The sequence below is a fragment of the Rhipicephalus microplus genome, chromosome 2 (assembly GCF_043290135.1).
Source record: "Rhipicephalus microplus isolate Deutch F79 chromosome 2, USDA_Rmic, whole genome shotgun sequence".
Classification (NCBI taxonomy): domain Eukaryota; kingdom Metazoa; phylum Arthropoda; class Arachnida; order Ixodida; family Ixodidae; genus Rhipicephalus; species Rhipicephalus microplus.
This window is the reverse complement of record NC_134701.1, coordinates 258,934,785-258,960,968: the sequence shown is the minus strand read 5'-3', so window position 1 is coordinate 258,960,968 and position 26,184 is coordinate 258,934,785. Positions and strand designations below refer to the sequence as shown.

General features: G+C 43.4%; 1 protein-coding gene across 2 annotated transcripts in view; it reads left to right on the top strand.

Annotated features, from left to right (window-relative positions):
• The window catches only part of mus301 (mutagen-sensitive 301), a 36,735-nt gene that overhangs the window by 8,186 nt on the left and 2,365 nt on the right, over positions 1-26,184 (top strand). Inside the window, exons 7-18 of one of the 2 annotated variants that reach the window (XM_075880247.1) lie at positions 2,441-2,538; positions 3,931-3,978; positions 4,690-4,826; positions 5,423-5,659; positions 7,755-7,896; positions 7,986-8,090; positions 11,013-11,208; positions 12,481-12,635; positions 13,864-13,959; positions 16,149-16,322; positions 22,352-22,465; positions 23,533-23,667. In XM_075880247.1, coding sequence (XP_075736362.1) covers positions 2,441-2,538; positions 3,931-3,978; positions 4,690-4,826; positions 5,423-5,659; positions 7,755-7,896; positions 7,986-8,090; positions 11,013-11,208; positions 12,481-12,635; positions 13,864-13,959; positions 16,149-16,322; positions 22,352-22,465; positions 23,533-23,667 — 1,637 coding nt within the window. Of the gene's footprint in view, positions 1-2,440; positions 2,539-3,879; positions 3,979-4,689; positions 4,827-5,422; positions 5,660-7,754; positions 7,897-7,985; positions 8,091-11,012; positions 11,209-12,480; positions 12,636-13,863; positions 13,960-16,148; positions 16,323-22,351; positions 22,466-23,532; positions 23,668-26,184 lie in introns of both variants that reach the window. The other variant, XM_037420364.2, reaches the window with a different exon arrangement.

Genomic DNA, 26,184 nt, shown 5'->3' with positions numbered 1-26,184 from the left:
TGATTGACGCAGTTCTACGTGACCTAAAATGGAAAACATGTCTCTGTTATCTAGATAACATCGTCATTTTCTCCACTTCCTTTCCTCAGCACCTTGATCGTTTAGACGAAGTTTTGACGTGTATTTCTAATGCTGGACTTCAGCTAAACACAAAGAAATGCCATTTCGCCAACAAGAACATCAAGCTTGATGCCAACAAGAGCATCAAGCTTGTCAGGATCCGGGCAAACGCCATCAAGATGGCGTTCGCCCGGATCCTGACAAGCTTGCTGTCGTGATACGCTTCGCTCGGCCAGAAAATCAGAAACACCTACGAAGTTTCCTGGGCCTGGCGTCCTACTTACGCCGCTTCATCAGCCATTTTGCTGCCATCGCGTCACCACTGCATAAGCTGCTGACATCCGGGTCAACTTTCGCTTGAGACGACGACTGCAAGCGTGCCTTTGAAGCGCTCAGGCATGCTTTAACATCCGACCCTGTTCTGTGCCATTTCGACGAGAACGCACCTACATGTCTCCACACCGACGCGAGTGGCCATAGGTGCAGTTTTTCTACAGCGGGATGCCACTTCACGGGAAAGAGTTATTGCGTATGCTAGTCGTGCTCTTACGGCTGCTGAACAGAACTACTCCATAACTGAGCAGGAGTGCCTTGCTGTCGTTTGGGCCGTACAAAAATTTCGACCGTATCTTTACGGACGCCACTTCACAGTTATTACAGACCATCACGCCTTGTGCTGGCTATCGTCACTGAAAAACTTGTCTGACCGCCTCGGTCGTTGGGTGCTCCCCCTACAAGAGTACGATTTTGACGTCACCTATAAGTCTGGCAAAAGACACCAAGATGCAGATGCTCTCTCTCGTTGCCCCCTTCCACTGTCATCATCGAGTACATCAGGTAATTGCTCGTCTGGTGGGCAAAACACTGCGTCACCCCTCTCATTATCGCAACTTGCGGTTATCGACACGCCGGCTTCAAATCACTGCACCGAGTTTGCCACACGCCAGCGTGATGATCCATATTGCAATAGCATTATTCAACGCCTAAATGGTATATCACCTACTCTTAATGCTAGATTGCGCTGATAACTACGGCAATTTAAGCTCGATAACAATGTGCTCCATCGTTACGTTTACACTACTGATGGACACCGCTGGGTTCCAGTCCGCGTTTTCTACGTCACCAAGTCCTCGAAGCCTTTCACGACGACCCATGTGCAGGCCACTTGGGATTTCACAAAACACAAAGCCGCATCACGAAACGTTTCTTCTGGCCTGGCCTCTTTACATTTGTGGCCAAGCACGTTGCATCTTGCCGTCTGTGTCAACGGCGGAAGCGACCAACTTTGTCTTCTGCTGGCCTTCTGCAACCCATCCCGTGTCGCGAGACTCCTTTCACCATCGTTGGCATAGACCTACCAGGGCCTCTCCCCATCACGCCAGCAGGTAATCGTTGGATTGTGACTGCTGTCGATCACCTGACACGGTTCGCAGAGACTACTGCACTACGCACAAGTTCTGCTTGAGACGCCGCAGACTTCTTTCTCAACGCCATTGTATTGCCTCACGATGCACCTCGCGTCCTCGTGAGTGATCGCAGCAAAACGTTCCTGTCCACCATAATCGAAGCCCTGCTCACAACCTTTGGTACAGTACATAAGACGACGTTAGCATACTACCCCCAAACTAATGGGCTGAAAGAGATTTCATTGGACACTAACAGACATGCTATCGATGTACATCGCACCAAACCACGACAACTGGGATAGGATTTTGCCTTTTGTGACGTTTGCCCATAACACCGCTGTTCAAAGAACTACTGGCTACTCGTCTTTCTACCTCGTGTACGGCCGTTCACCGACATTCATCATCGACGTCTCTTTCCTAAATGTTCCAAGTGACGCCTCGGCAACTGTATTAGAGCAGTTCATCAGAAGGCTCGAGCAATGTCTGGCAACGGGCTCGCCTTAATACAGAAGCCAATCAGCAAGATCGCAAGCAGCGCTACGACAGCTCTCATCGCGACGTCTCCTTCAGTCCAGGGGATGAAGTGTTGCTTTGAACGCCCATTCGTACTCCAGGATTGTGCGATAAATTTCAGTCACGCTTCATGGGACCCTATACAATCAATGAACAAACGTCACCAATGAACTACCGTGTCACTCCCAGGGACCTTTCTTCGGATCGTCGCTGTCGTGGTTCGGAGATTGTCCACGTATCGCGTCTGAAGCCATTCGTTCGACGTTTCGTTTCCATCTAAGACGCGTTCGGGCTGGCCGCTCACGCATGGGGGGAAATAAGTGTGAGCATTATTCATGCGCGTCATCTTATATGTACATACCCATCATCATCAGTCTGACCTGTGTTGTCGGGCAGAGGCTCGGCAAGTAAAAGAAGTGTCTTGCAGCCAAAACGATGCCTTACACTTCCTTCTTTTTCAGCACAAACTCAAATTGTGGGTATGAGTGCCACTATTGGAAATATGGACGACCTTGCTTCCTTTCTCAGTGCAGAGGTTTTCGTCGGGTCCTTTCGCCCGGTATGTCCCACCAGCTTCGTTCTAAGCCAAGCATTTCACATTAATGAGGTCTCACTTCATAAGGTCTTGTCACCTTTTAAAATACGTGTATCCTCATCCTGTTGTCTTTCATTTGCATCTTACAAATTGATATGTTTATGTGTGCGCAGTCAGTTTCTTCTATACTTAATGTAAGTAAACAACTCCTTCACCATCTCGGATTTCCGTGTGAGGTATAAGGGCATGCCTATCATACCGGAATTGTCCGTATGATTGGAACGTTACTTTCAAGTAAGCTACATTTAATTTAAACTATCAGTTGAATTGAATATGAATATTTTTATGAACTTGTTAACGCATATGAGATCGCTCTTTAAAGGGATCGACAGCCAATTTTATTGGTGCCATTTTTTTTTAGCGGAGCGAAAAGATTACCAAACAGCGAGGCTAGTCACGGAATGACAAAGTGAAAAACGCCGTAAAGCACTTGTAATCTGAATTGGAAATCTGTAGCAAATATGAAGTTGTATACTCACATGCTGCTAACAGTGAGCGCTAGAGGGGTTTTTGTTCGAGCATGGTAGTTTAGTGCACATGCACCGTGGCTCGACAGCAGCGCTGCTTCTCACCACACAACTCCTTATAAGTCGTAAGCAGCGCAGAATTTAGCGGGGCCGGATAATAATATTCAAACTCTGTTTTGAGGACTGGCACTCATGTCAGCATCAGGCTACGCGACTACGTACAGCAACGTGATCAACTCGATATCTTGTAATCCAACTTCAATCCTCTTCCGCTGGGTTGTGCCACATGATGGTTTTTGTTACTTTTAAGTGCAATTTAAAAATATAAATTCTACTCACAAGGCGAAAAGAATGCTGGACTCTATGATTTTATTTCTTGGTCTTTTCATTTATACTAGGATCTAATCACATATTACTAGGATCTAATCACATTTTTACATTTGTTGCTGCATTGTGTGGATGAAATGCTTCCGAAGTTCTTTTTTTTTTCTATAAAAGTCTTATCATGTATCTTAAGCTAAAGAATTTGAGAAGTCGTTTTAGGACCCCTTGAAACTTTCAGTACTGAACAGTGTTGTGAATTATTGTGGGAGTGCAGTGCGTCCATCTTTATTAAGTTGTCAATGTGGTGACTGCCTTATAATGTGGGAAGTGAAGCTGACATTTGAGTCCGTATTCTGACTTAACGGCTCATATATTGTTAGTACCAAACCTCCTCCTTGATGCACGTTCGATTCTCTGGCATTGGACTAACTTGTTGAAAAAATATTTCATTCGTGAGTTGTACGCTGGTTTGTGGAAACACTTCAAGATATGCCCCTGTTATATTCTCGAACAGGTTGAATTGAGGGAGTACGTCAAAGTGGAAGATTACATTTTTGAGCAACAGGGAAAATGCGAAGAGGAACCTTTTCGTCTTGTCCGCAAACTTCCCAAGGTAGTTTCTGTCATTTTTTTTCCATAGTGCATCTAAAGTTCAAGATATCATTGGGCTTGGCCTCTAGCATGCCTGAAATGCACCACCTTACAAAAAGTGTGCACTCAACTAAATGTGCCACTGATGTTGACTGCCTGCTTGTAGTGGCAACCTAATGGTACATATGACATTTAAGACTTTACAAGGGAAGGAAAACCATACCTCATTTCAAAGCTTTGCCACTGTGAACATTCATTGATAACTCTATTACAGAGCCTAAAGGTACACTAAAGGAAAGAGTAAGTAGCTTGAACATTTTTACTTGTATGCACTACATGAACATAGATTAATTCGCTGATTCATGATTGGTAGCATTTGATTTCTGAAAGCAGTACAGTGACTTTTAGAGATACTGTCATGGAGGGCTCTATGGGGGGTTGTAACTAAGTGAGGCCCTCAACTTTTTTTAAAATCTCGATTCACTTGTATAGCTTTTTTGTTTCCTGCCACTTTCATTAGAATGAGGCTTGTGCAGCTGGCAATTGAAGACATGACATTGTTCTCACTGGAACGGTGACATATATTTCGTGACACTGCATTGCATGTTAAGCAGTATAAAAGTTCCTGAAATGTTTGCTGCACTTTTGAATAAAGAAGTTTCTGCCTGCGAATATTGCTTGCGATGTCAGCTTCGCTTATCAGACCTGTGTTCTTGCCACATCTGTACTGTAGAAAGCCCAGATGCAGGATCCCGAGCAGCTGTCTCTCTTGGTAGCAGAGACGGTTCCGCAGCACTCTTGTCTCGTCTTCTGCCCAACAAAGCAAAACTGTGAGAGCGTGGCTTTGCTTCTGGCTCGTTTCCTGCCACAGTAAGTGATTGTCATTGCCTGCATCTGAGTCTTATACATTACGTTACAGACATAGATATTCTGCTGGTTTCTGCAGGCAATCAGTTCAAGAGCTTTATTTATGCGACTAGACTAGTGTCTGACATTGAGAGTTAAAAATGTGTTGGGTGTTGTCCTAAATGTTAAATGCTCCTAACGAAGCAGTGTTTGCACTGTCAGTAACACTGTTTACAGTGAGAATTCCGTCTCCTAGACAGGCAATCCTGCATATTGCAACGCAGTCTTGGAGAATGAACCAGTAAATTCAGTAGACTCTTACTATACTGAACCTGAAGAGACTAGGAAAGTATGTTCCTTTGGATAGAAGTTCCATTAACTGAGAGTTGAACAGAATTGCTATATACAAGGCCGAAACCAATCATACAAGAAAGAACTGTTCCATTTAGGGAGCTATTTCACTTAAGAGATTTCCGATTACTGAGAGTCTACTGTGTAGTTAAAGCTGAGTGAATGCTGTTCACTCTTAATGGTCTAGCCACTTCATCTTTGATGCTATTACAACCTTGATTATTTCACCACAGCTGTCCGGACAGTGCTCTTCAATGGCTACATTTCAGATCATTACTGGACCACAAGCGTGAGCAGAAGGAAGCCCTGCTGCAGACGCTGCGTGCGGAATTGGGGCAGGTTTGTCGGGTTTTGCGGCAAACTCTGCCCATGGGTGTGGCCTACCACCACAGCGGACTGACGGTGGAGGAACGCCGCATTGTGGAAGATGCGTACACTTCTGGTGTGCTCTGCTGTCTTACGTGTACTTCGACTCTGGCGGCTGGTGTCAACCTGCCAGCCAAGAGGTGCTACCTCTTTTTACTTATCTTTTACAAGAGTGTGGTTAAAATTTGACTCAGTAAATAGTTACCGCAAATTAGGTCGCTGGTAGCGGTGCGTGAATATGCTGATATTTTTAATTACAAGTCAGATGTATTATATACGATTCAGTTTTATGTAGGATATGTCAGTCGAACCCTACAATACTGTATCAAACTTGGGTAAATCAAATTGTTCTTTATCTCAAACTACTTTTTGAACTTGACAATGATTTAATGTTAGTGCACAGAAAAATTTACGGCTGTGCTGAACAGAAATCGCCAGAAAGTTTAGATAAAACGTCGGGAAGCAAAAATGACCTTAGAAGGTGGCGAATAACTTGAAGCAGTGAGAAAAAACGAGGACAACATAGGACCACTCTAAAAGGACAAGCACTGCTTGTGTGTGTTCCTTCATTGTCCTACTTTTTCTTTCACTTTGCTTCAAGCTGTTTGTAAGATGAAAGATGAACTGACTCACTCAAATATACAAGCTGTTGCTAAAAAGGTGGCTTTTCCTTGTAAAAAGGAGGTTGCTCGCATTCATTTGAGAGAGTGAGCAGTGTGATTAGAAGGGTGTCGGGTAGATCGAGTAGAAACTACCGCTTGCCATTCATGTTTCCTCCAGTAATATTCCTCCCATAGTGCTGCCTGTCATACGTGGTCGCTCTTTGCTGTGTGAAAAGCAAAAGATCAGACTTTTTTTTATTCACGTTGAGATATGCCCTACTTGCATGTATTCAGAAAATAAAAAGCAGTCATTCAGACGATGCACTGCTTACATCGATATTTCATTTAGCCCTGCATAACGCACACGCCAACTACAAACTACACAATAGAAAATAGAAAGATTCTCTTTATGCTGTAAAGCCACCTTCCTTGTAGTATTGTAAAACAATGCCGAGAAGCTAACTTGTTCACCCAATGTATAAAATGATTTAGAATGTTTTATGCCACATGGTTAGGCTTGCAAATAGTGAATTTTAGGTTCAAAGCAAATGGAATAATTTCATATCTGATTCGAATAGTATATATCATGTATTAAAAAGAAAAATGGCCATATTTGTCATGACCCAAATAACTTGCACAATATTTTTTTAAAAGTTGAAACAAGACCTGTGCAAATACCATTCTTCTTGGTTCAAAGGAAGTGGAAACAACTTTGAATAGTAGCAGGACTTGACTTTCGGTAGAATGCAAGTGATAACTTGTAAATATGTTGCGTTTTGAAAATTGATATACTTAGAGCATCTAAGCCGGTATAACAAGCTTTGAAACTAAAAAAAAGTATGAGTCGAGTAGAGGGCAATATATTGACATTAAACCTTAGAAGAGGAGCTTTGCGGCAGCATGGATTTATCCTTGATAGGTGTTTTCACGGTTTAGCACTGGTTTACTGCAGTGAAAACATCTTTAGAGTGGGTTACACGCAAACTAATATACAGTTAGATAGGATCTTTCACGGCTTTTAGCACCCCTATACTGCAGTGAAACCACTTTTATAGAGTGTTAAATGCAGATTAGTATACCCCTATTCGTTCATTTCGAATTCTTTGAAATTTTCAACAATTTAAATTCGAATCAAAGCAAATTCAATGAACAGTAGTATTCATTTGAATATTCAAAGCATTTGAATATTTCTGGTTTGACTCTTTATTTGTGACTGTATTATGAACATAGATTTGGAAATGTCAATGCATCCATTCTGCACAATGATGCATGAAATTAGAACAAGGTAAAAACAGATTTGATCTCTGTGGTTATTATTATATAGGCATACGACATCTCGTTGGGTATTTTGTTTTGCCTATGTGTAGGGAAGCTGCCTATTGATTCATGCAATTCCCAAACGGCACTGTTGGGGCAGTGCAAGCTCGTACTACTTGTATAAGAATGACTGTTTTGTTTGAAGTTAAGGCAATGTCACCACGAGCAGGCACTATTATCGTTAAGCATGCTCGGCGATCTTTGAATAAAAGTAACTGTTGGTTCACGATCGTTGACCCGTGCAACTATACTGTAGGATATGCAGTGATGTCTCATTAGTGCTGACTTATTTGCAAGCATCGGTGGTTTGTTGCAGAGTGATTCTCAAGTCGCCATACACCGGCACCGAGTTCCTCACCCGGAGCGTCTATCAGCAAATGGCAGGACGTGCTGGGCGAGCAGGCATGGACTCGTCTGGAGAGAGCATTCTCATCGTACCCAATACAGATAAAGAAAAGGTGCTGTCCTGCTTCGTGGTAACACACGGATGTTATTACAATGAGCCTGAAGCCCCAATATAATTTGTTGCCTCTGCTTGTTTACTTAGGTGCGGAAGCTTCTGGAGGCTCCAGTCGACAGCTGCTATTCCAATCTTCTTCAAGATGAGCAGAAAGCCCTGAAAATGTTGTTGCTCAGTTTGATAGGACTGGAAGTAAGTTGAGCATACTGTCACTTTTGTTCAGAATAATCTGATGGCACAGACAATTAATTAAATGTTTGACAGCTTGCTGTGGGCATAGTTCAAAGGTGACAAGCCTGTTCTTTTCGTGTGTTATATCAAGCAGTATAATTACGCCCTTGAAAAGAAAAATGGTGGTATTAAATTAAGTCATCAAATGTAAGTTTTCAAAACTCTAGTTGGCATTAAAAGAGTAATTGAAATTTAGAAAACTATTCAATATGAAAAAAAAAAAGAGCTTGCCAGTTTATGTACTACAGATTTGCTTATCCTCATTTATTAGATGTTGAAGATGTAATTACTGTAAGCCATTTCTTGTGTTAATATTGCGAGGAGAAGGAGCACGCAGCAATCTTTGCATTGCGAAATATGTGGTTTTAGGGCTTCACTAAATTTTCAAATGGAGAAATTCACAGTTTTTGTAGGTAAGGGCTTTGCTAAATTACGTAATAATGAAAAATTTCTTTTAGGCTCCCCACTTGCACCTGCAATGAAGTATCTAGGAGGGCAACCATTTTACATGAGTTATGCATTTTGAGATTTACAGCTCACGTAGGGAGTTCATGCAGCAGCAGAAAAATAAATATGAGGTAGCTTTTATTATGCTCGGAGTCTCAAAATATTTTTAAGCACTAATAAAAATCAGGTTGGCTATGGCTGTGCAAAACATCTTTGGCGCAAACTTTAAAGACGAAAGAAGAGACTCGGAAAAGCGCACACTCGCAACTGACTTTTATTGAACCGAAGCTCGTCTTATAAAACCCTCATGCATGCGTACAACCACAAGAAGAGACCAACCAACTATAATCACAATCTGTCAGATAGAAAATCAAATTCATTATCATGCAATGACAGAGATGGAACACTGACACATTGTGCGCCAAATTGTCGAATAAACATCGCCTCTGCCAATTCACGTGCCACTTTGTCTTTGCTTCTTAGCAATATTTTCGTATGGTGCATTAGCGGTTCACACAAGCATTCCTTACAATGATGCGGCAAATGCGAACCCGTGCCGTTTCTTATTGACAGCGCATGTTCCCTTAAGCGATCGTTTATACAACGGCCCGACTGGCCAATGTACACCTTGCCACAACTGAGTAGACTCAAGTACACAATGCCTACCAAACAATTCAAAAACTTCCTTTCGGGCTTCTTTAAACAACGAGCACTTGGTACGCCACACGAACGAGCACAAATGCACGAAAGCCTCCGAGGTGCCAAGAACACGACAGGGACCTCAAAACGAGATGCGACGTGCTTCAATGAATGAGCCACTCTGTGCACATACGGAATGACAACAGGTCGCTTCTTCTGTGTTTTTTCCTTTGTGCCAGAATCGCCGGTGGCGTCATGTCGACATTTTCTCAGTAGAGCTTTGCACACTGTCGTTAACACCAACAAAGGAGAACCCGCAAATACGAGCCTGGTTATTTGCTCCCTGAAACTTTCATCAAGAACGTGGTGGTGAGACCTAGTAAGAGCCAACTGCAAGCTCATACTAGCAATGGCCCTTTTTACTTCTTTAGAATGAACGGAATGATACGGCAAAAAAGCCTTCTGAGCACGAGGGTGATACATCCAACACACATGGTTTTTCTCAAGCCTGAGATGAAGATCTAAAAACTGCAATTCGTCATTGAAAGGAAGCTCATGTGTAAACTTGAGCCCTTGTCCAAATGCTCTAAACTTGCCCATGCAGAGTAGTGCTCATTTGACTCCTTTTTCAAAAGAACTAAAAAATCGTCGACGTATCTAAAAACGCGTAACACCTTGTCTCTGGACAAAACAGAGTCAATGTGTCGGTCAATCTGAGCCAGGAAGATATTACATAGCACAGGTGCTACACACGAATCAATACAAATACCTTCCTTTTGTAGAAACAACTTGTCTTCAAATGAAATAAACGTTGCTCCAAGATAAAATTCTAAGAGGGCTAAAAAACTCTCTACCGGAACTCCGGCATGGTTCATAAAAGACGCAGAACCATTGTTCTCTATGCACGACTGCACACACCCGAGTAACTCCCTGTGTGGTACAGAATAAAAGAGATCCTCGACATCGACAGAGAAAAAATGTCCTACAGAGCTACTGTCCTGAAGATACTCAATTATGTCACAGGAGTTCTTGACAGCGAACGGGTTGTCTAACAAAAGAGTGTTAAATTGTTTCAACAAGTACCGACTCAACATTACCTGCCGCATACTATTTTCGCTGACAATGGTCCTAAAAGGCACATCTGGTTTGTGAGTTTTTGCAATAAAAAATACATATAGCTTGTCTCTTTTGCACTCACTAATGCTCTTTGCCAGCCTTGTCAGTCCGTGCTCATTACACAAGGCAACAGCCTTAGACTTTACCTTGGGGGCGGAAACCGGCACTTCCTACACACACGGGTTCGCATTTTCTGCATCATTGTAAGGAATGCTTGTGTGAACCGCTAATGCACCGTACGAAAATATTGCTAAGAAGCAAAGACAAAGTGGCACGTGAATTGGCAGAGGCGATGTTTATTCGACAGTTTGGTGAACAATGTATCAGTGTTCCATCTCTGTCATTGTATGATAATGAATTTGATTTTCTATATGACAGATTGTGTTTATAGTTGGTTGGTCTCTTCTTGTGGTTGTACGCATGCGTGAGGGTTTTATAAGACGAGCTTCGGTTCAATAAAAGTCAGTTGCGAGTGTGCGCTTTTCCCGAGTCTCTTTTTTCGTCTTTAAAGTTTGTGCCAACAATGTTTTGCACAGTTACACACCAACTAGCCTGACAGCATACTTTACTAGGCTATGGCTGTTTCTGAAAAAGATTGTTTGATTTTGTTTTTCCCTGTGGTTATATTATGTATTGTCTTATGCCCATTAAAGCATATAAAAACATTTGGTCTCTGGACAGGTTGCCAAGACTGAGGACTCTCTTTCCAGAGTGATGGAAGCAACCCTTCTTGCCCTGCAACAACGAAAGGAGGGCAAAGATCCACTGCAAACTCTGCGCCAAGCTCTTGATGACCTTAGTACGGCTGGCCTTGTCTTGAAACACAATTCTAGTGGAGAGCTACGTGCTACTCCACTTGGGTGTGCTGCTTTCAAAGGTAGGAGAGTAAACTTGTACTTTTTTGAAGTTTCGTATAGAGTCCATGTGTCATAGCTAAGTGACAGTTGCTTAGCTCAGGGACGATGACTCTATGCTCCAGAAGTACAGCTGTTTTGTTTGAATGTGAACTGAGATGATTGTGCCCTCCACCGCTGCTCGGGCCAGCGATGACTGTGCGTCACTCATTGCTATTTACGCGGCATGGATAGATTCAAAACAACAGGAAATGAAGGCGCCATCTCGTGACATTCTTAGTCATTCAGCTGAGACATTTCGAAATGAACAAGATGTTATTTTTCTCCACTTTCTGCCTACCACCCTAATTTCAAAGCCTTTATATGCTTTTTTGTGAGTTTTTGTAGCAAGGTGAACTCCCAGCACCAGTTGTTAAGAGGTCAATCAAGAGAGAAGATAGCATTCCTAAAACTGATTTTTATTTTTTCTATCTGAAAGTGCAGATTGCACCATTACCAGTGCTATAACTATGCTAGAAAATCTGGAGTATTGGCTGTCTTTCACTACCTGATGCAAATGAACTATAGGCTGATAGAAAGGGAGTCACTATCTTTATTTGAAGGGTTCATGTCACATAGGTGTTGCTAAAGACACTCCCATGCACGCACTTGTGGACCACTTCGTGGCAATGAACAGAGTGGGAAATTATTCACCCTTTAACCTCGAATGTTCTAAAAGAAGGAAAAGAACAGTCCCTGTTTTTTTTTTGTAGACTGCTAGAGACAAGAAAGTACATACCCAGTCACAAAAAGGTCAAGAAAGGTTTAGGGAGGGCCACCGAAAATTGGAAATGAAAGAGTTTGCATGTGCTTTTAAAAAAAACCTCTCATGCAGCTGGACATGTCAGCTGGCACCATGAAATCAGGTTATGGTATACTTTTTAGGTAGCAGGACCATACCCTAGAAAGTTTAACCTTAAACGGGAGTATCGACAACAGTGCTAGAAGTCTTTGGCTGTGTTTTGTTAGCAACGTTATAGCCTAGCTAACGATGGTGGTTTGAAGTTCGTGCAAGTGCTGGTGAGTAAGATTATAAGTAAATTCACAAGTCCAAGTGAGTTGTGTTGAGCAGGCTTTTCATCAATCTGAGCATAACTGAGCTGAACTGATTAGAATTTTTATTAGAGTGGACTTGAGTGAGCCGAACAAAAAAATAAAAATATAAAAATATTTTTTAGTGAGTGAGTGAATTCAATTAATTTTCCTGACTTGTTGGCAGTGTCGCTTGACAGCACTGTTGGTGAATGCATGCCCAGGCTTTGTAGATCCGGCCATGGCAGACACTCTGCGTCAAGAGCTCTGGGCAGCACTGTCCTCCTTGTCCCTGCGATGCCCACTACACCTGCTGCATTTGGTCACACCAAGGCAGCTGCCCAATACCAGGCTCGATCCCCCAACTTACTACCGCTTGGTGAGTCTAGGTAGTGGCATGTCTGCACGCTAGGCAAGGGCAGTAAAGTACTGATGATTACACGTGTTCCTTGCAGTGATTTATTCTGTGTGCCTTCACAACATCTCCTACTTCACACCTGTTGGTCGAGGAAAAATTCGTATACAGGGGTTGTGTTGAAACGTCGGCTCGACACAACGCTCGTTTAGTTCTGTTCCGGCCTTGAGGAAGACAAGTAGTACGCTTGTCGAAACGTCGACTCGACACAACCCCTGTTTACGGATTTTTCATCGCAAGGTTGCGTCTTCCCCTTCCTACCGTTCTTTGGATTTACATCTGTTGGTTGTCTCTTAGTATAAAATTGTTTAACAATGTACTTGGATATTATTAAATAGTATTATCATATAAATGCTGCACAAAAAAAAACTCACAGGGTCCTTAATGTGTTCATCTGATACAACTCAAAGGGAAAAGCTAGCTGGTGTGGCTGTTTTATCATCATCATAATTGGATATTGAGAGCTCACACGAGTAACTGCACATTTTGATGTTGTGGCTGATGATGATAATTATAGCTCAACTCTTTGCAGTGGGTTGGCAGCTTTCAACTACCCACTCATTGCACAATTCGCATTGTGTAATGCCTGGTGCGATTCTTCATATTTGCCACGCAGTATTACATCTGTTGGCGTTATAATCAAAGTGGTTTCAAGCACTGCTGTAGCTCTGTGATAGAATACTTGACTGCCATACACACCACCTGTGTTCAATTCAGGCTCTAACCCCGATTTTATTTATCTGATATTTATTGAGGTCCCAGGAGGTTTTGTACCGCACATCAAAACTTTTAAAGCCAGTGTTTGATGAGGCACTTAAACCTATCGATATCGAAAAAAAAAAAAAAAGATCAGTTATGGTAGCTATGGTTTTAGCATGAATAAAAAACAAAGATGGTTTTGCCATAAAATATCGAAGCGAAAAAACGAACAGCCTGCTCAAAGATATAGGCATCATGTCTTGAAGAAGCTACAAGCATTGTATGTGAATGAAATGGTATGATTCAAACAGCAGATTCGCGTAATCATCAAACTGCACATACACACACAAGCACACATAAAGTGTAAGAAGTAAGATCAAGTCGGTTGTAATTCTAGATATCACAAAGCTATAGTGGTTGCGTATAAGAGGTCTCTCAAATGACTCCACAAATTTAGCATAATTTTTATCAGCAGTCTCACTTTCCATTGCAGTATGGTGATCTGAAAGAAAACGAGCTCCAAGTGGCTGAACTTATTGGAATTTCAGAGGCCCTTGTCACCAAACTGGCCAGTGGAGGCTCACTCAAGGTGTGAACCAATAGCATGCATAATTGTGCATGTCACTAGCATTAATTTATCATCCAGTGTTCTGAACTCATAGAGGGATGCATGTGGCCTATTGCAGTGCCAAATTGCACACATCAGGCTACCTTTAGCTGGCATTCTGGAAATCTTTGTTCTGTGCCAAGTTTTATCAAAGTGCATAGTGTCATACAGTCTTCCCACTTTTATGGCTAACCGGTCATGTTATCACACCAAGAGTGGTGTTTTCGACAGTGTGAACAGTCATGTAGAGGCGCCGTGTTCACGTTTACACACCAAGTAACTTGCCATGACAATGCAGATTTTCACTCTGTATGCTAGGGCTTATTTAATTCTTTATCAGTAAAAATTAATTAATATACTGTGCCCCAAGGAAGTCATCGACTTCACAAAGCAAGTTCTCAGAACATTTATTGACCCATTGTTGCCAAAAAAAGAAAGCAAGAAAGACCAAGCTCCGTGCCATTGCACTGACATTCAAGTGCTAGGGTTCTGATGACATGAAATCAATGACAGTATCGCGAAAAAACTTTGTATTGCGAAAAAATTAGTTTATACTGATAAATTATGCTCTGAAAACCCAAGTGTTGTAAATTTTGCCACCGTATGTCTAAAAGAAAAAAAAATCAATATTAAAACTTCATTTTTGAATGTCCTGCTAAAACCTCCAATGGTGATGCCTTAATTTTAAAAGTGTTTTTTCCCTATTTTGGCTATGTTGACCAACAAGATTTACTGAAACTTCGCACGTTTAATCTCTGGCTCGGTCAGTAGACAATGCGCTCCATTTTTACCGATTACGGGCTATGCAAGCCCTAGTAGATGCCGTCAAAATGGATGACGCCCAGCGAGTTATGCGGGAACTTCGATGTTGCGTCCCCATGCTCATTTTCTTTTGGTGCGTTTTCCCGCTTACCAGAGGTGTTCTCCTGACAGGCATGGTGGTATTGTGATTCTAAAAGAGTTATTACTGCAGTCGACGTCCCTCATTTTTCGAATCCTCAAGGGACCGCAAAAAGGTCTGGAGATTTGGGCAGTCTGAAGAAACGAATGCAAGTGAAAAGACACTTTTCAATAGGTATTTTTTGCTAACGGAGAGGGTCGCGGTAGGAGCTTTTGCGATTCAGAAAATGCATTATTTATGTGGCTCTGAAAAGAGTCGAAAGAAAGAAAAAGAAATGTGATGTGGCTGGCGCCCCAGCTTTTGTAAGCACTTAGGTGCAAAAAAATGAAAGAAGAAGACAAAAAAAGTCGCTTCTTTTTATTTGAATGGCGTTCCAGTTGCTCGTAATGATGTCTGCCTCAATTTCAGTTAATGTAATGCTGTTGCTGTACACCAATGACAGTGTAAGTGCTCGCGTCCACTCCGAGCTCATTGGCTGTATAGGCGCTGCCTTTTTGGTCTGGGTGTCAGAGTCCTCGGAGTTCTTTGTAAGTTGTCGAATGAGTTCGTCTTCGGTCAATTCTGCACACAGCTTGAGGTCTTTGTTAGTGTCAGCGAAGCCCTCAATGGTTATCCCGATTGGAATCGAAACAATGGCAATGTGCAGATCGTCGTAGGTAACATTCGTAGGTGGAAGTTCGTCATACGTGCTGTTCACTGTGGGCGAGATGGGCGTCTCAGCGTCCAGTATGAAGCTCGCGTGGTGAGAACAGTTCCGGAGGGTCTGTTGCACAACTGCCATCTACAAGTCTGCAAGCATGCCGACGACAGACCATAGATCAACAGCGTAGCTTTTGCCACTGTTAGAGCACAGGCTGCACAGCACCATGTAGTCTATAGGCTATGGCCAGAGGCTATGGCTGGCAACGGATTGGTGTGTGCTGGATTGCGGCATTTTCGGTTTCGAGAGTACGACAGCCGCGGCTCAGTGGGTTCGAGGATCTGAAAACAATCAAAATGGTGGCATCGATAGTAACTTCGAGTCTGCAGTTTGTGGTAAAAGGTTTGGGAAATTGGATGGCAAAAGCTATGAACGTCCATGATTTCGTACTTTTTAATACATTGACTCTATGGGGAACTTCAGGGTGCCACGGATGAGTCTGGGAAATCGAGCATGTCTGGAATTTCGGGCGTACGAGAAATCAGACGTTGACTGTACAAGAAGAATTATTTTTCTCTGTCTAGTGTGCCTTCTAAGTCTAAACAAATGTCTATCATTGCCCTCGTGCAGATTGGTGAGCAGCAGCTGCTGCAGGGCTTCTATAAGACCATGCAGCTGAATGACTTGTGGCACCAGAAGAGTGTCTGGGAAGTGGCTGCCAAGTACAAGGAGCACAGGGGCCAGGTGCAGACACTGCTGGCGTCTGCTTCCACTTTTGCTTCTGCACTGACCCACTTCTGTAAGGTGAGCAACAAGCCTAGAAGCATCACAAGTGCCTGCTGCTTGTAGTACCCACTCCCAGAGAGAGAGTCTGGGCATTCAAGCGTCCGATTTTAAGGCTGCGACAACCAAATTTTGAGTGCTCATACCTCATAGCCACCCTTTTCATGCACTAAGCTGGAGATTTGTGTAAAAATTTTGGTTTGACCCAGCTGGTACGTGCATTAGCTTTCAAAAAGTGGTGCAACTGACCTAGACAAAGAAGACAAAAGTACACAGGACTGTAGGTTCATTCTAATCGCCTTGCTTCGTAGGTCGGCGAAATCACTCATGAGTTGACTCATTTGGGCTCAGATCAAGCTGTGAGCCTCAATCTGAGTGAATCTGGGTGAGTAATATTTAGGAGAACTTGGGTTCGAGTGAGTTTGGCCCAGGAAAATTTTGACAAGTCTCAGTCTGAGTGAATCCAAAGCGAAAGATATAGTCCTGAGTGAGTTCCACCTTTTTTTTTGCCGACGAATGTCCTGCACTATGTGAAATGGTTCATGGTAGTGCTGTCCGGTTGCCATCATCATGTTGGAAATGCTTCAGCAAGTGTAGCAGCAACGAGATGCCAGAATGAATACGAGAGTGCAGATGTCCCACGAGTCATTTGCTATGGGTCAGTTGTCTTATAGCTTGTGGCTCACAAGACAAGACGCTGTTTACGTTGCCTGGTATTTGCTACTACCAGAGAACATTCCCTGACGTACTTGTCGGACGCTGTTAAACTAGACATGAACTCAGTCAGCTTTGTCGCCTGCTGTGGCCAATGCAGCCATCTTGTGCGGCACAGACTCTGCGCTATCTCGCAAGTAGGTGCAGACAATTCATGAACTAGCCTTGCACGATACAATCAAACCTCGTTATAACAAAGTTGCATCTTACATGAAAATTTGTTATAAAGCTTTAATCCTAACATATCTATTGCTGGACTATTTTTCATTTACTTTGTTATAACCAATATTTCGTCACATCTGGGTTCGTTATATCGAGGTTTGAGTGTAGTTGCACTTTTTTGAAAGGATTATTGCAGTGCCAACGTTGCTGTGTTCAGCTTGTGAAACAAATCCCAGAATGCAGTATAATATTAAACCGATTTACCGAGTGCAAAAGAAACAAATGGACTTTGAGTATTTGTGCCCTTTTTTGTGTTATTCTCACTATTCCTCGAAAGTCTGAACACTAGTACTCTTGTTAGAATATACTAGCTGATTAATCGATGCTGTGGTTTAGCCACTGATATCAAAATAATGCAGGAGGTATAAAATACTAAGTGCATACATCTTTGTTCGCTTCACTCGCATGCTGTTCTGCACAAAGTTTGTTCTCTCATGACCATTAAGCCATCAATAGGGGTTGCATGCGACTGCATAGACATCATGCACTGCACTTTGGTAATGGTGCAGCAATATAAGTATATGTACAAGAGAGAGAAATGAATAAAAGGAAGAGATAGGGAGGTTAACGTAGAAGAACTGTTTTGCTACCCTGTACAGGGGTGGGGTAATAAGGGTCGGAAATAGGATAGAGATAGAGAGATATAAAATAAATGAGAAAAAAAATTGACATGCACACACATTCAGAGTGTTCCGATCACAGTTGTTTGGACGGGCCGGTTGATATATGTACAAAGATCACACTCTAGTTGCGACTACGGTGATGCACATAGCAGTGTGTACATAAATGTTCCAAGAAATTGTGTGCGAAAGGGTGTCTTGAAGGACCATTGGTACGGTAAGCCCTTATTATAACGAAGTCAGTGAGACGGCGAAAAAATTCGATATGAGTGGTAATTCGATATATGCGACTGCCCCATAAAAGCTCAGCAAGTACAGCTAAGTTAGCCATGACAACTTCGCAGAAGTTGTATTCAGTGGAACAAACCTTTATTCACACACAAACAAGTCAGTCAGCTGGCTTTGATTGGTGCTTTGGCTGGGTGTGAGAAGTACCTGCTCCAGTTTGTTTAGGCAAACTATGAGGTCATTGTCACCGCCCTCGCACTCCATTCTATTTCGCAACAGACAGAGGCTTTCTTGCATTTGTGCCACTGTTGGTATTTCGCGAGGCTGTTCGTCTAGCGGCTCGTCTTCCTCATCGGGGCCTCTAAGCAAGACGACTATTTCAGCATCCGTAGCTGGGACAGCAATGAGTATGTTTGCGTCATCCATCGCGAATGATTCGAAGTTGCCTTCCAGATCTCTGCTAAGGATGCTGTTCACAGATTCGTAGAGATTGTCGCAGTCATCATCAGAGTCTTCTGCGTGCGACTAAGAAAAGCCGGCGTGTGCAAAACAGTGTGCAATATTTGCAGGTGCCAGTTCTTTCCATGAATAGCATAGTAAATGCACTGCTCCATGTAAGTTGATGCTGTATCCCTTGTCGGCATCACACGCAACGAGCATCCGTTGTAAAATACTTTTCTTGTATAACTTTCGTGCTGTCTCAATATTGCATTGGTTCATGGGCTGCAATATTGTGGTCGTATTTGCTGATGGAAATTCCAAAGTGGTCACTTGCAGATTTTCATTCGTGCCATGGCTGGAACACTTGTCGATACCAAGAAGCGCACGCCTTTGCTTTACCCTGAACTTTCGATTGAGCAGGCACACATACTCTTGAAAACGACTGCGGTCATCCAGGCTCGTCTGTTGCTTCCGTATATATGCAGTCTTTGGGTATTATTGCATTGCGGAAGCACTGGGGCTTTGCCCACTTCCCCAGTGTCAGCAAAGGAAGCTTGTCCTCCCCCGTCCCTTTAGCACAAACAGCACTGTAACGCTTTCTTCGCTTTGTTTACATCTTGATGAGGTTCCCCCCAGTGTAGTGTACGTGCACTTCGGCAGTAGTTTGTAAAAGAAAGTCACCTCTCCCGAGTTGTCTCGATCAAAATCGATCATTAGTGAAAGCGCAACTGCGCTTTCACTAATGATCGATTTTGAAGACATGCTGTGTTGTCTGTTGAAATGTTAAAGCTAGTCGTTGCTGTGCTTAAAATCTTGCTTGCCCATTCGGGTGGCTAGGACTTTGGCTTTTGCGGTAAATGCAGGCCCATTTACAGGAAGGTTCGCACTTCTATCGTTATTTTCACTTTGATATTCACTTCAATCAATATTTTCACTTCAGGATACATAGAATCACTATTGCACTTTCGTTTGGCTGAGAAACTCTTTTCGAAGCATTCCAGTATGGCATCCTTATTCTTCAGAACAGTTGATAATGTGGACGGCAGGTATTTCAAATTGTCTTGTGATTTCAGACTTTTGCCAGCCTCTTTTTTTTCACGTCACATATCAGTTAAACTTCCTGCTCCAATGTGAGGCTTTTCCGTGCAGGCACCAGCGGTGCCATATTCACTTGACTGCAGTGAAAAGCACTCACGATGTAAACACACATCACGAGTTCCACAGGCCTCGCATAACGCACGCGCACGTGTGTTTTTCAAGCACAAATGAAAAAAATTCAGAAAACATGCCGAGGCTTCGAACTGTTCATGTGAAACTACCGGCGTAGCCTGTGGTGTAGCGGTGGGGAGGACCAGGCATGTTTCGAGTGCCTCCGTACTGGCTACATAGTACCAGAATAGGGTGCTGAGGGGGAGGGTAAAATTAGCGCCACGGAGGCTTACGCTGTCTGCACCAGTCTTCACTGTTGATCTTCCCTAGGGGGAGCTGGATGGCACATCAAGTATTACGGCTTGGTGGCGCTAGCCACCGCCCAATCTAAAGGGTACAGCCATATCCATCCATTCATCCATCCATCGATCCAGCACACGCGATTGAAGCTACCGGAAGCCACCATTAGTGTCCCAGAAGCCACTCCCATGAACACTCGCCTGCTGCTGGCACGAGAGCTATTTTTTTTTTTTAATGAAATGCCGGCGGCCTGTAGCACAGTAAGCTGTATGAATCGACCCGAATCGCCATTGCGAAGACATTTTACGCATGAGTACCTCAAAATTATATTCCTTTTTATGCATTGTGCGAGGAAATTGCAGTAGTTGATCGCCTTTTTTAAGGACGATAGTCTTTTTTTGGGACCTTCAAATGTCCGGTCCGGATCCCGTGAGCTGCTTCTTCGTCACGTTCTGTGTCAAAGGGAAAATTTTAGTCTGTCAGTCTGTAAATTTGGCTGTTTGTCCGCTTTTAACGGTACCCTAAAAGGCACCAGACGATACCACAAGTGGCCGATCACATTCGCAACGCCCACCAATATTGCTCAAGATTCAGTGTTTATACGTGTGTGATTGTCAATTAAAAAGCAATTATTGCGCATATTTGAGGCACCATAACAACACGTCAATATTCTGTATGTGTGTCGTTTACTAGAAAAAGCATATGTAAGTAATTCTAAGGACCGTAGCGTTTATCACGCTGCGCTGACCATGCAACGCTTGCACGAAAAGGCAAGTGTTTCCGACGCTTTGCTAAGACGACATGGTGGCGGCACGCACCTACTCATTGCTTTGCGTTCTACACCTTATCATCTACAAGACAGGTGTACAGGCTGCGCGCTTTATTTTTTAAGATAACTAACTGCCAGTTAGCGCTCATGTCTCACGTGTGACATGACTTTATGCGCTCGTTCGCCTCCGCTGCACGCTCGAGGCTCTCTAACGTAGCTCCTCCAGAATACCATTCACTGATTTTTTTTTGTGCAGAACATCAAATAAACGTTTCGTTCACTCTTTCCAGGCGCAAGACTATCGTCTTTCGATGACAATTGCAGTGTAACATGCAGATACGGGGGCAATTTTTTTTTAACGGGGTGTGTTGAGGGTGTTTGGTTTTTTGATATGTTCGAGACCACAAATATACGAGAAGTGGGTCAGTAACCTAAAATAGCACAGCTGGACGCTGTCTCCAGAAAGCAGACTTTGCAGTGACCATTTTGCAGTCATGTTTTGACTACTTTGTTACAAAAACTCATCTTTGAAACGGTGCCATCCAAACGCCGTTTTCTTTTCCGGATCTCTTACAAAAGGCAAACCTTTGCACTCTTGGCTATCATTGCAACCATTGCTCTTTTTTATTTGGCAAAAAAAATTCCGTGACAATTTTTTTTTCTCTGTTACTTGACTGATGAGTAATTGTAAGTTGTTTGTTACAGAACTCTGCAGTATTCAGAAGCCATTGCTACAGCGTCATTTTTGGGTAGCGTTAGTCAGCATTCCAAGTCATGCCTAATCGTAGGGTTTGTTATATGCACTAGTTGTATATTACAGCACTCCGTGATGTATTCGGAAGGTGTCTGTCGTTCTTTGTGTTGCCTTGAATGACCGTGGGAATGCTAAAAAAAAAACAAAAAATGCGATCACAACTGTGACCAGATAATATTTGAATTGCTCGCCTGAAACGCCCAGAAGACACCAGCTTCCGGGGGAGTGAACGGACCTGCTGGTGGTTTCACAAGCGCCCACATTAGAGAGTGGGGATGCGTCATCTAGCCTTTTTAATGGAGGTCAGTGGTTCGCACTGGTGCACTTTAGCCTGGTGATGCTAGCGTGAATATTGCTCGCTCAGCGCAGAAAAGGCCACCTCGGTGCGGGACGTCCATGGAAAAAGCGCAGAGGCCTGGGCGGTCGCCCGCCCTCTCTTAGCGCCGCCGTGAATACGGATCGGCAACTTGTTACTTCGCTCTAAGCGGAGCAAGCTATCAACATGCTTCGAGTAACCCGGTCTAAAATACATGCATTGGTGTCGGGACTGCATGACACTTCGATATAAGCGATAATTCGAATAAAGCGAGTTTGTCGTAACGAGGGTTTACTATGTATGGTATCACGTGGAAACGGCTCAGGAACGGGACGAGTAGAGGTAACACAAAACATGAACGTGTTTGTGCTGTGTGTTACTTCTACTTGTCCCGTTCCTGTGCTGTTTCCACATAGTAGAATTGTATGATTCACAAGTTGTACAGGATTTAGCATGAATCACTCGACTTCAAGGCTTGCTTTACGAAAACTCGTAACATGTGCGTTGGATCTGTACGAATATTTTTTTCCTCCATAGGAGCTGCCCGAACTTTGGGCTTATAGGGTACTACTGCCAGAGTTCACGGAACACCTATCAAACTGTGTCACCATGGAGCTCATCCCTCTGATGGAACTGCCAAGCGTCAGAAAGGTGAGTTCTTTCATTGAAACGAAGCCATTTATGCTGCTTAGCTGTAGGTAGGAGAAAGGAGCAAACATGTTAGCAAGCAATTCTTCTGGGTATTGACACTCTAAAGAAAAGCCATTGCAAATATTAGTTGGCTTACGAGAAGCTTTCCAGTTTAGAGTGTCAATTTTTTTTTTTGCATAATCCTGTGTGTAGGTGTACTGAAATGTTTAATCAAATATTAGTGTATTTGTGTTTTATGCAACTTTATCACGATTGTGGACTGTGTAAAACACTGCATTACAAGCTGCAGTTATACTGAAAAGTGAATGATCTACTCAGCTCATATTACATGTTCAGTGCTCAACTCAACTGTTTATAACGACGGAGCATCGCGCGCAGAACAGCACGAGCGACATCTGCAGTCGCAAATACGCCACATCTGAGCATGCGCGGCGCCAATGATGTGCCTGCCCTGCAGTTTCCACCCTTCTTTATCTTCGCGGCCACGATGGCTGCTTTGGCCGTCGAAGCTCTGTCAACATTACAAAATCGAAATAAAACAACAACAAAAAAGAAGTTCTCTCTTCATGATACCATATTATAGCGACAACGGTTATACTATGGCTTTCTTTCTTGTTTGTTTTTTCGCGAAATCGCTCAGAGCGCTTTCGACGGCCAAAGCCATTGTTGCATCCGCGGTGATAAACAAGAACCAGTATTGCGAGGCAGGCAGATCACTGGTGCCGCGCATGCTCAAATGTGACGTATTTGTGACTGCGAATTTCACCCGTGCTGTTTCCCGCACAACCCTCCGTGGTTATAGACAGCCGAGGTGAGCACTGTACACACTGTCACACCTCATTTTCTTTTTCAATACTACGCTCTGACATGAACTTCTGAAACAGTCTAACAGAGAGTTCTCCCAAGCCTTGTGGAACGCTCAAGCACACATTTGTACCTTTTATCAACAAAATGATTTTTGAGAATCATTTAAAATCAATGAAACATGTCACATGCACGTCCTAACTGCAAGCCTAATGAGTTGCAGTGATTCAGATGTCGTAGAAAAATTTGTGCTCTTCTTTCAGGGCCGTGCCAGGCAGCTTCACAAGGCGGGGTTTCGTTCCATTATGGATGTCGCCTGTGCCGATCCAAAGGAGCTGGCCGAGAAAGTGGGCCCCATATCACGGAGGCAGTCCCGTCAGATTGTTGATGCAGCCAAGGCAAGTGCACTTAACAGTGGAACGAAACGTTCGTGTGGGTGTACCAGAAAAAGTGCAACACTTGCTTCTTTCACTGAAGAAATGAAAAACCATTTGAAAGCTAGCACTCACCTTTCCCTACCTGTCCACCCCTTCCCTTCATTTCTTGCCTCTATATAAGCTGTGCTTAACATTTAATGTTGTGCTATAGGTACCAGCGCTAGAGTTCCGATGACGCAGGCAGTGCCGCCCTGGTAGTAAATGCGCACATTTCTCAGCCACTCCTGCAGGTGAGAGCGAGGAGGGCACGCATTGCTAAAACAAAACCAAAGGGCGCTGGTAGTATTCAAGTGCCGCAATATGTAGAAATGAAAGAGTACATATCCAGCTACGTTTTTTTTTCCCAATCATATGAATAAGAACGAAGGCGGCATAGCATGCAAGTGAAGCAGTCTGGCGAGCAGAGCATTTCTGCTTTTGCTCTCCTGTCTAACGTGGCGTGGGGTTGGTTCCAGAATTGAATTGTGCATGTCTGCTGGATTTATAGATGACGTCAGTGGAAACCAGGGCCAAGCAACAGGATTTAACTGGCTGTTTGTTGGAAATAAACGAGCATATTATGCAGCATGCGGCATATGTAAATAATAAAAAAAAACTTACCACCATCTTAACGTTAAGCTCCTTTTGACGCCATCATGTAATGCAGAAAGATACCATAGACAGGCAGTCCACATTATTTGCAAACAGTTTCATAAAGGGAGAGCTGCCTTGTCTATGAGCTGTTTGCGGGGGCACGTTCGTCTAAGCCGCTGAACTGGCTGTTATAAAAAATACGCACGCGATAGATACTTAATGCTAAGAAGCCTTCGTTCAGTTTCTTTCATGCTACGGACATGGTTCTTGTCACGAACAAAGCAGAGGACTACACGAAGCTTAGCTTTCTGGAGTCAGCCGATGCAAGTAAAGCTTCTTTCTGAAATTTATGCCTCGCTAGAGAATTGTCTAATGTATTTTACTCGTCGTTTAATAATAATAATAATAATTTTATTTCCAACAATACAGTGTTCATGGAGGGAGTAGGAAAAAGAGCTACAGGCGGTTTGACTAAGTTCCCAGCCCCCAATTACATCATGCAGAGGGAGTGATGGCGACAAAATACAAAGAATAGTCACAGTAACTCGCTTTTGTTACAAAAAATATGTTAACGCACATGTAATGGAGGCATTTTAAATGGAGGCAGTACAGCTTGTGTACACTTGATAAAAAAAAAAGCATGGATGAGCATGGTTGAAAAAGCTTTGTGCAAATATTTAATTCTCCCAACCAAGTGACTTAGTTTTTCTGGATGCCTGTGTTTGGTCAACATCGATAATTGCTAGGTTCTTACATGGCAAACAATATACGATTATAAAGCATGCAGTTGTGTGGGTACCAAGATTGATTTTGACTGCTTGCACATAAATGTAAGTACACAGGTCTTCTTTGTATTTCGCCACCATCAAAATGCAACTGCCATGGCCTGGAGCCTATACCGCGCTCTTGAGAATAGCAGCGAAATGCCGTATATGCTATGCTACCACAGCGGCTTGGTTGATCAATGCCCATGCGCACACGTAACATGCATTGGCAATATGTACATACTAACAAAAAAAAAAAAGAATGCGAGAGATGCAGCTACCCCTCAACTCTATTTTTCTTGCTCAGAACTGAGCAGAGCAGTGACCACTTCGCACATCCTTATCAATAGAGGCGTACCGGCCTGCACTAGCTTGACACAAATCCCAGCAAGCAGCTAGAATATGTTAAGGGAATCGCCATCTCTGCACAGCTCTCTCTTTGATGCTATATGTGGATGCAGTCTGCTTTGTGGAGCTTCTCTTCGTTTTTCAATGATTTTCCCTAAGAGTAACCTTTGGACAAAGTTATATTTTTCTAAACCTCTGCGCAGTATTTCTGGCACATAGGCTGCTTGCTGAAGATGTTAGTGCTAAGATCAAGCACGGGAACAGCGCACAGGTACGCTTTTTCCGCAGTCCATGGTGGTCAATCGTCTGGGTGCAAGCGGCAGAGTTCTGCCGCTACTCGCCACCACGTGCCTTTTTGTGGTGTGCTATCTATCCAGCACTGGTCTCCCATAGCAAGTCACCCTAACTGCTGCTCTTGCTATAGACGAATTCCACCAGACTTGCGTCACGAAAATGCGGTGGCACTATCTTGGTAGGCAAAAGACGCTCTGTCTACCGCAGTTTCTGCTGGGTTTTCATGGTGCATGTGGTGTTCTCGGTCAAGCAACAAGGGGAAAAAAAAAATGGCAGCATATTCACGGAGTGAATGATGGAGAGTGGGGCGAAGCATCCGTCCATTCATTCGTTCTTGCTTCCGTCCGTCCATGAGTCTGTCTGTGTGACCGTCCGTGCGTTCGTCCATGCATCCGCCACTGCGTCCATCCGTCCGTGCAGCCATCCGTGCGTCCGTCCGTGCGTCTGTCTGTGTGTCCGTTTGTCCATCTATTCAACGCTACAAGTACCGCCATCTCGC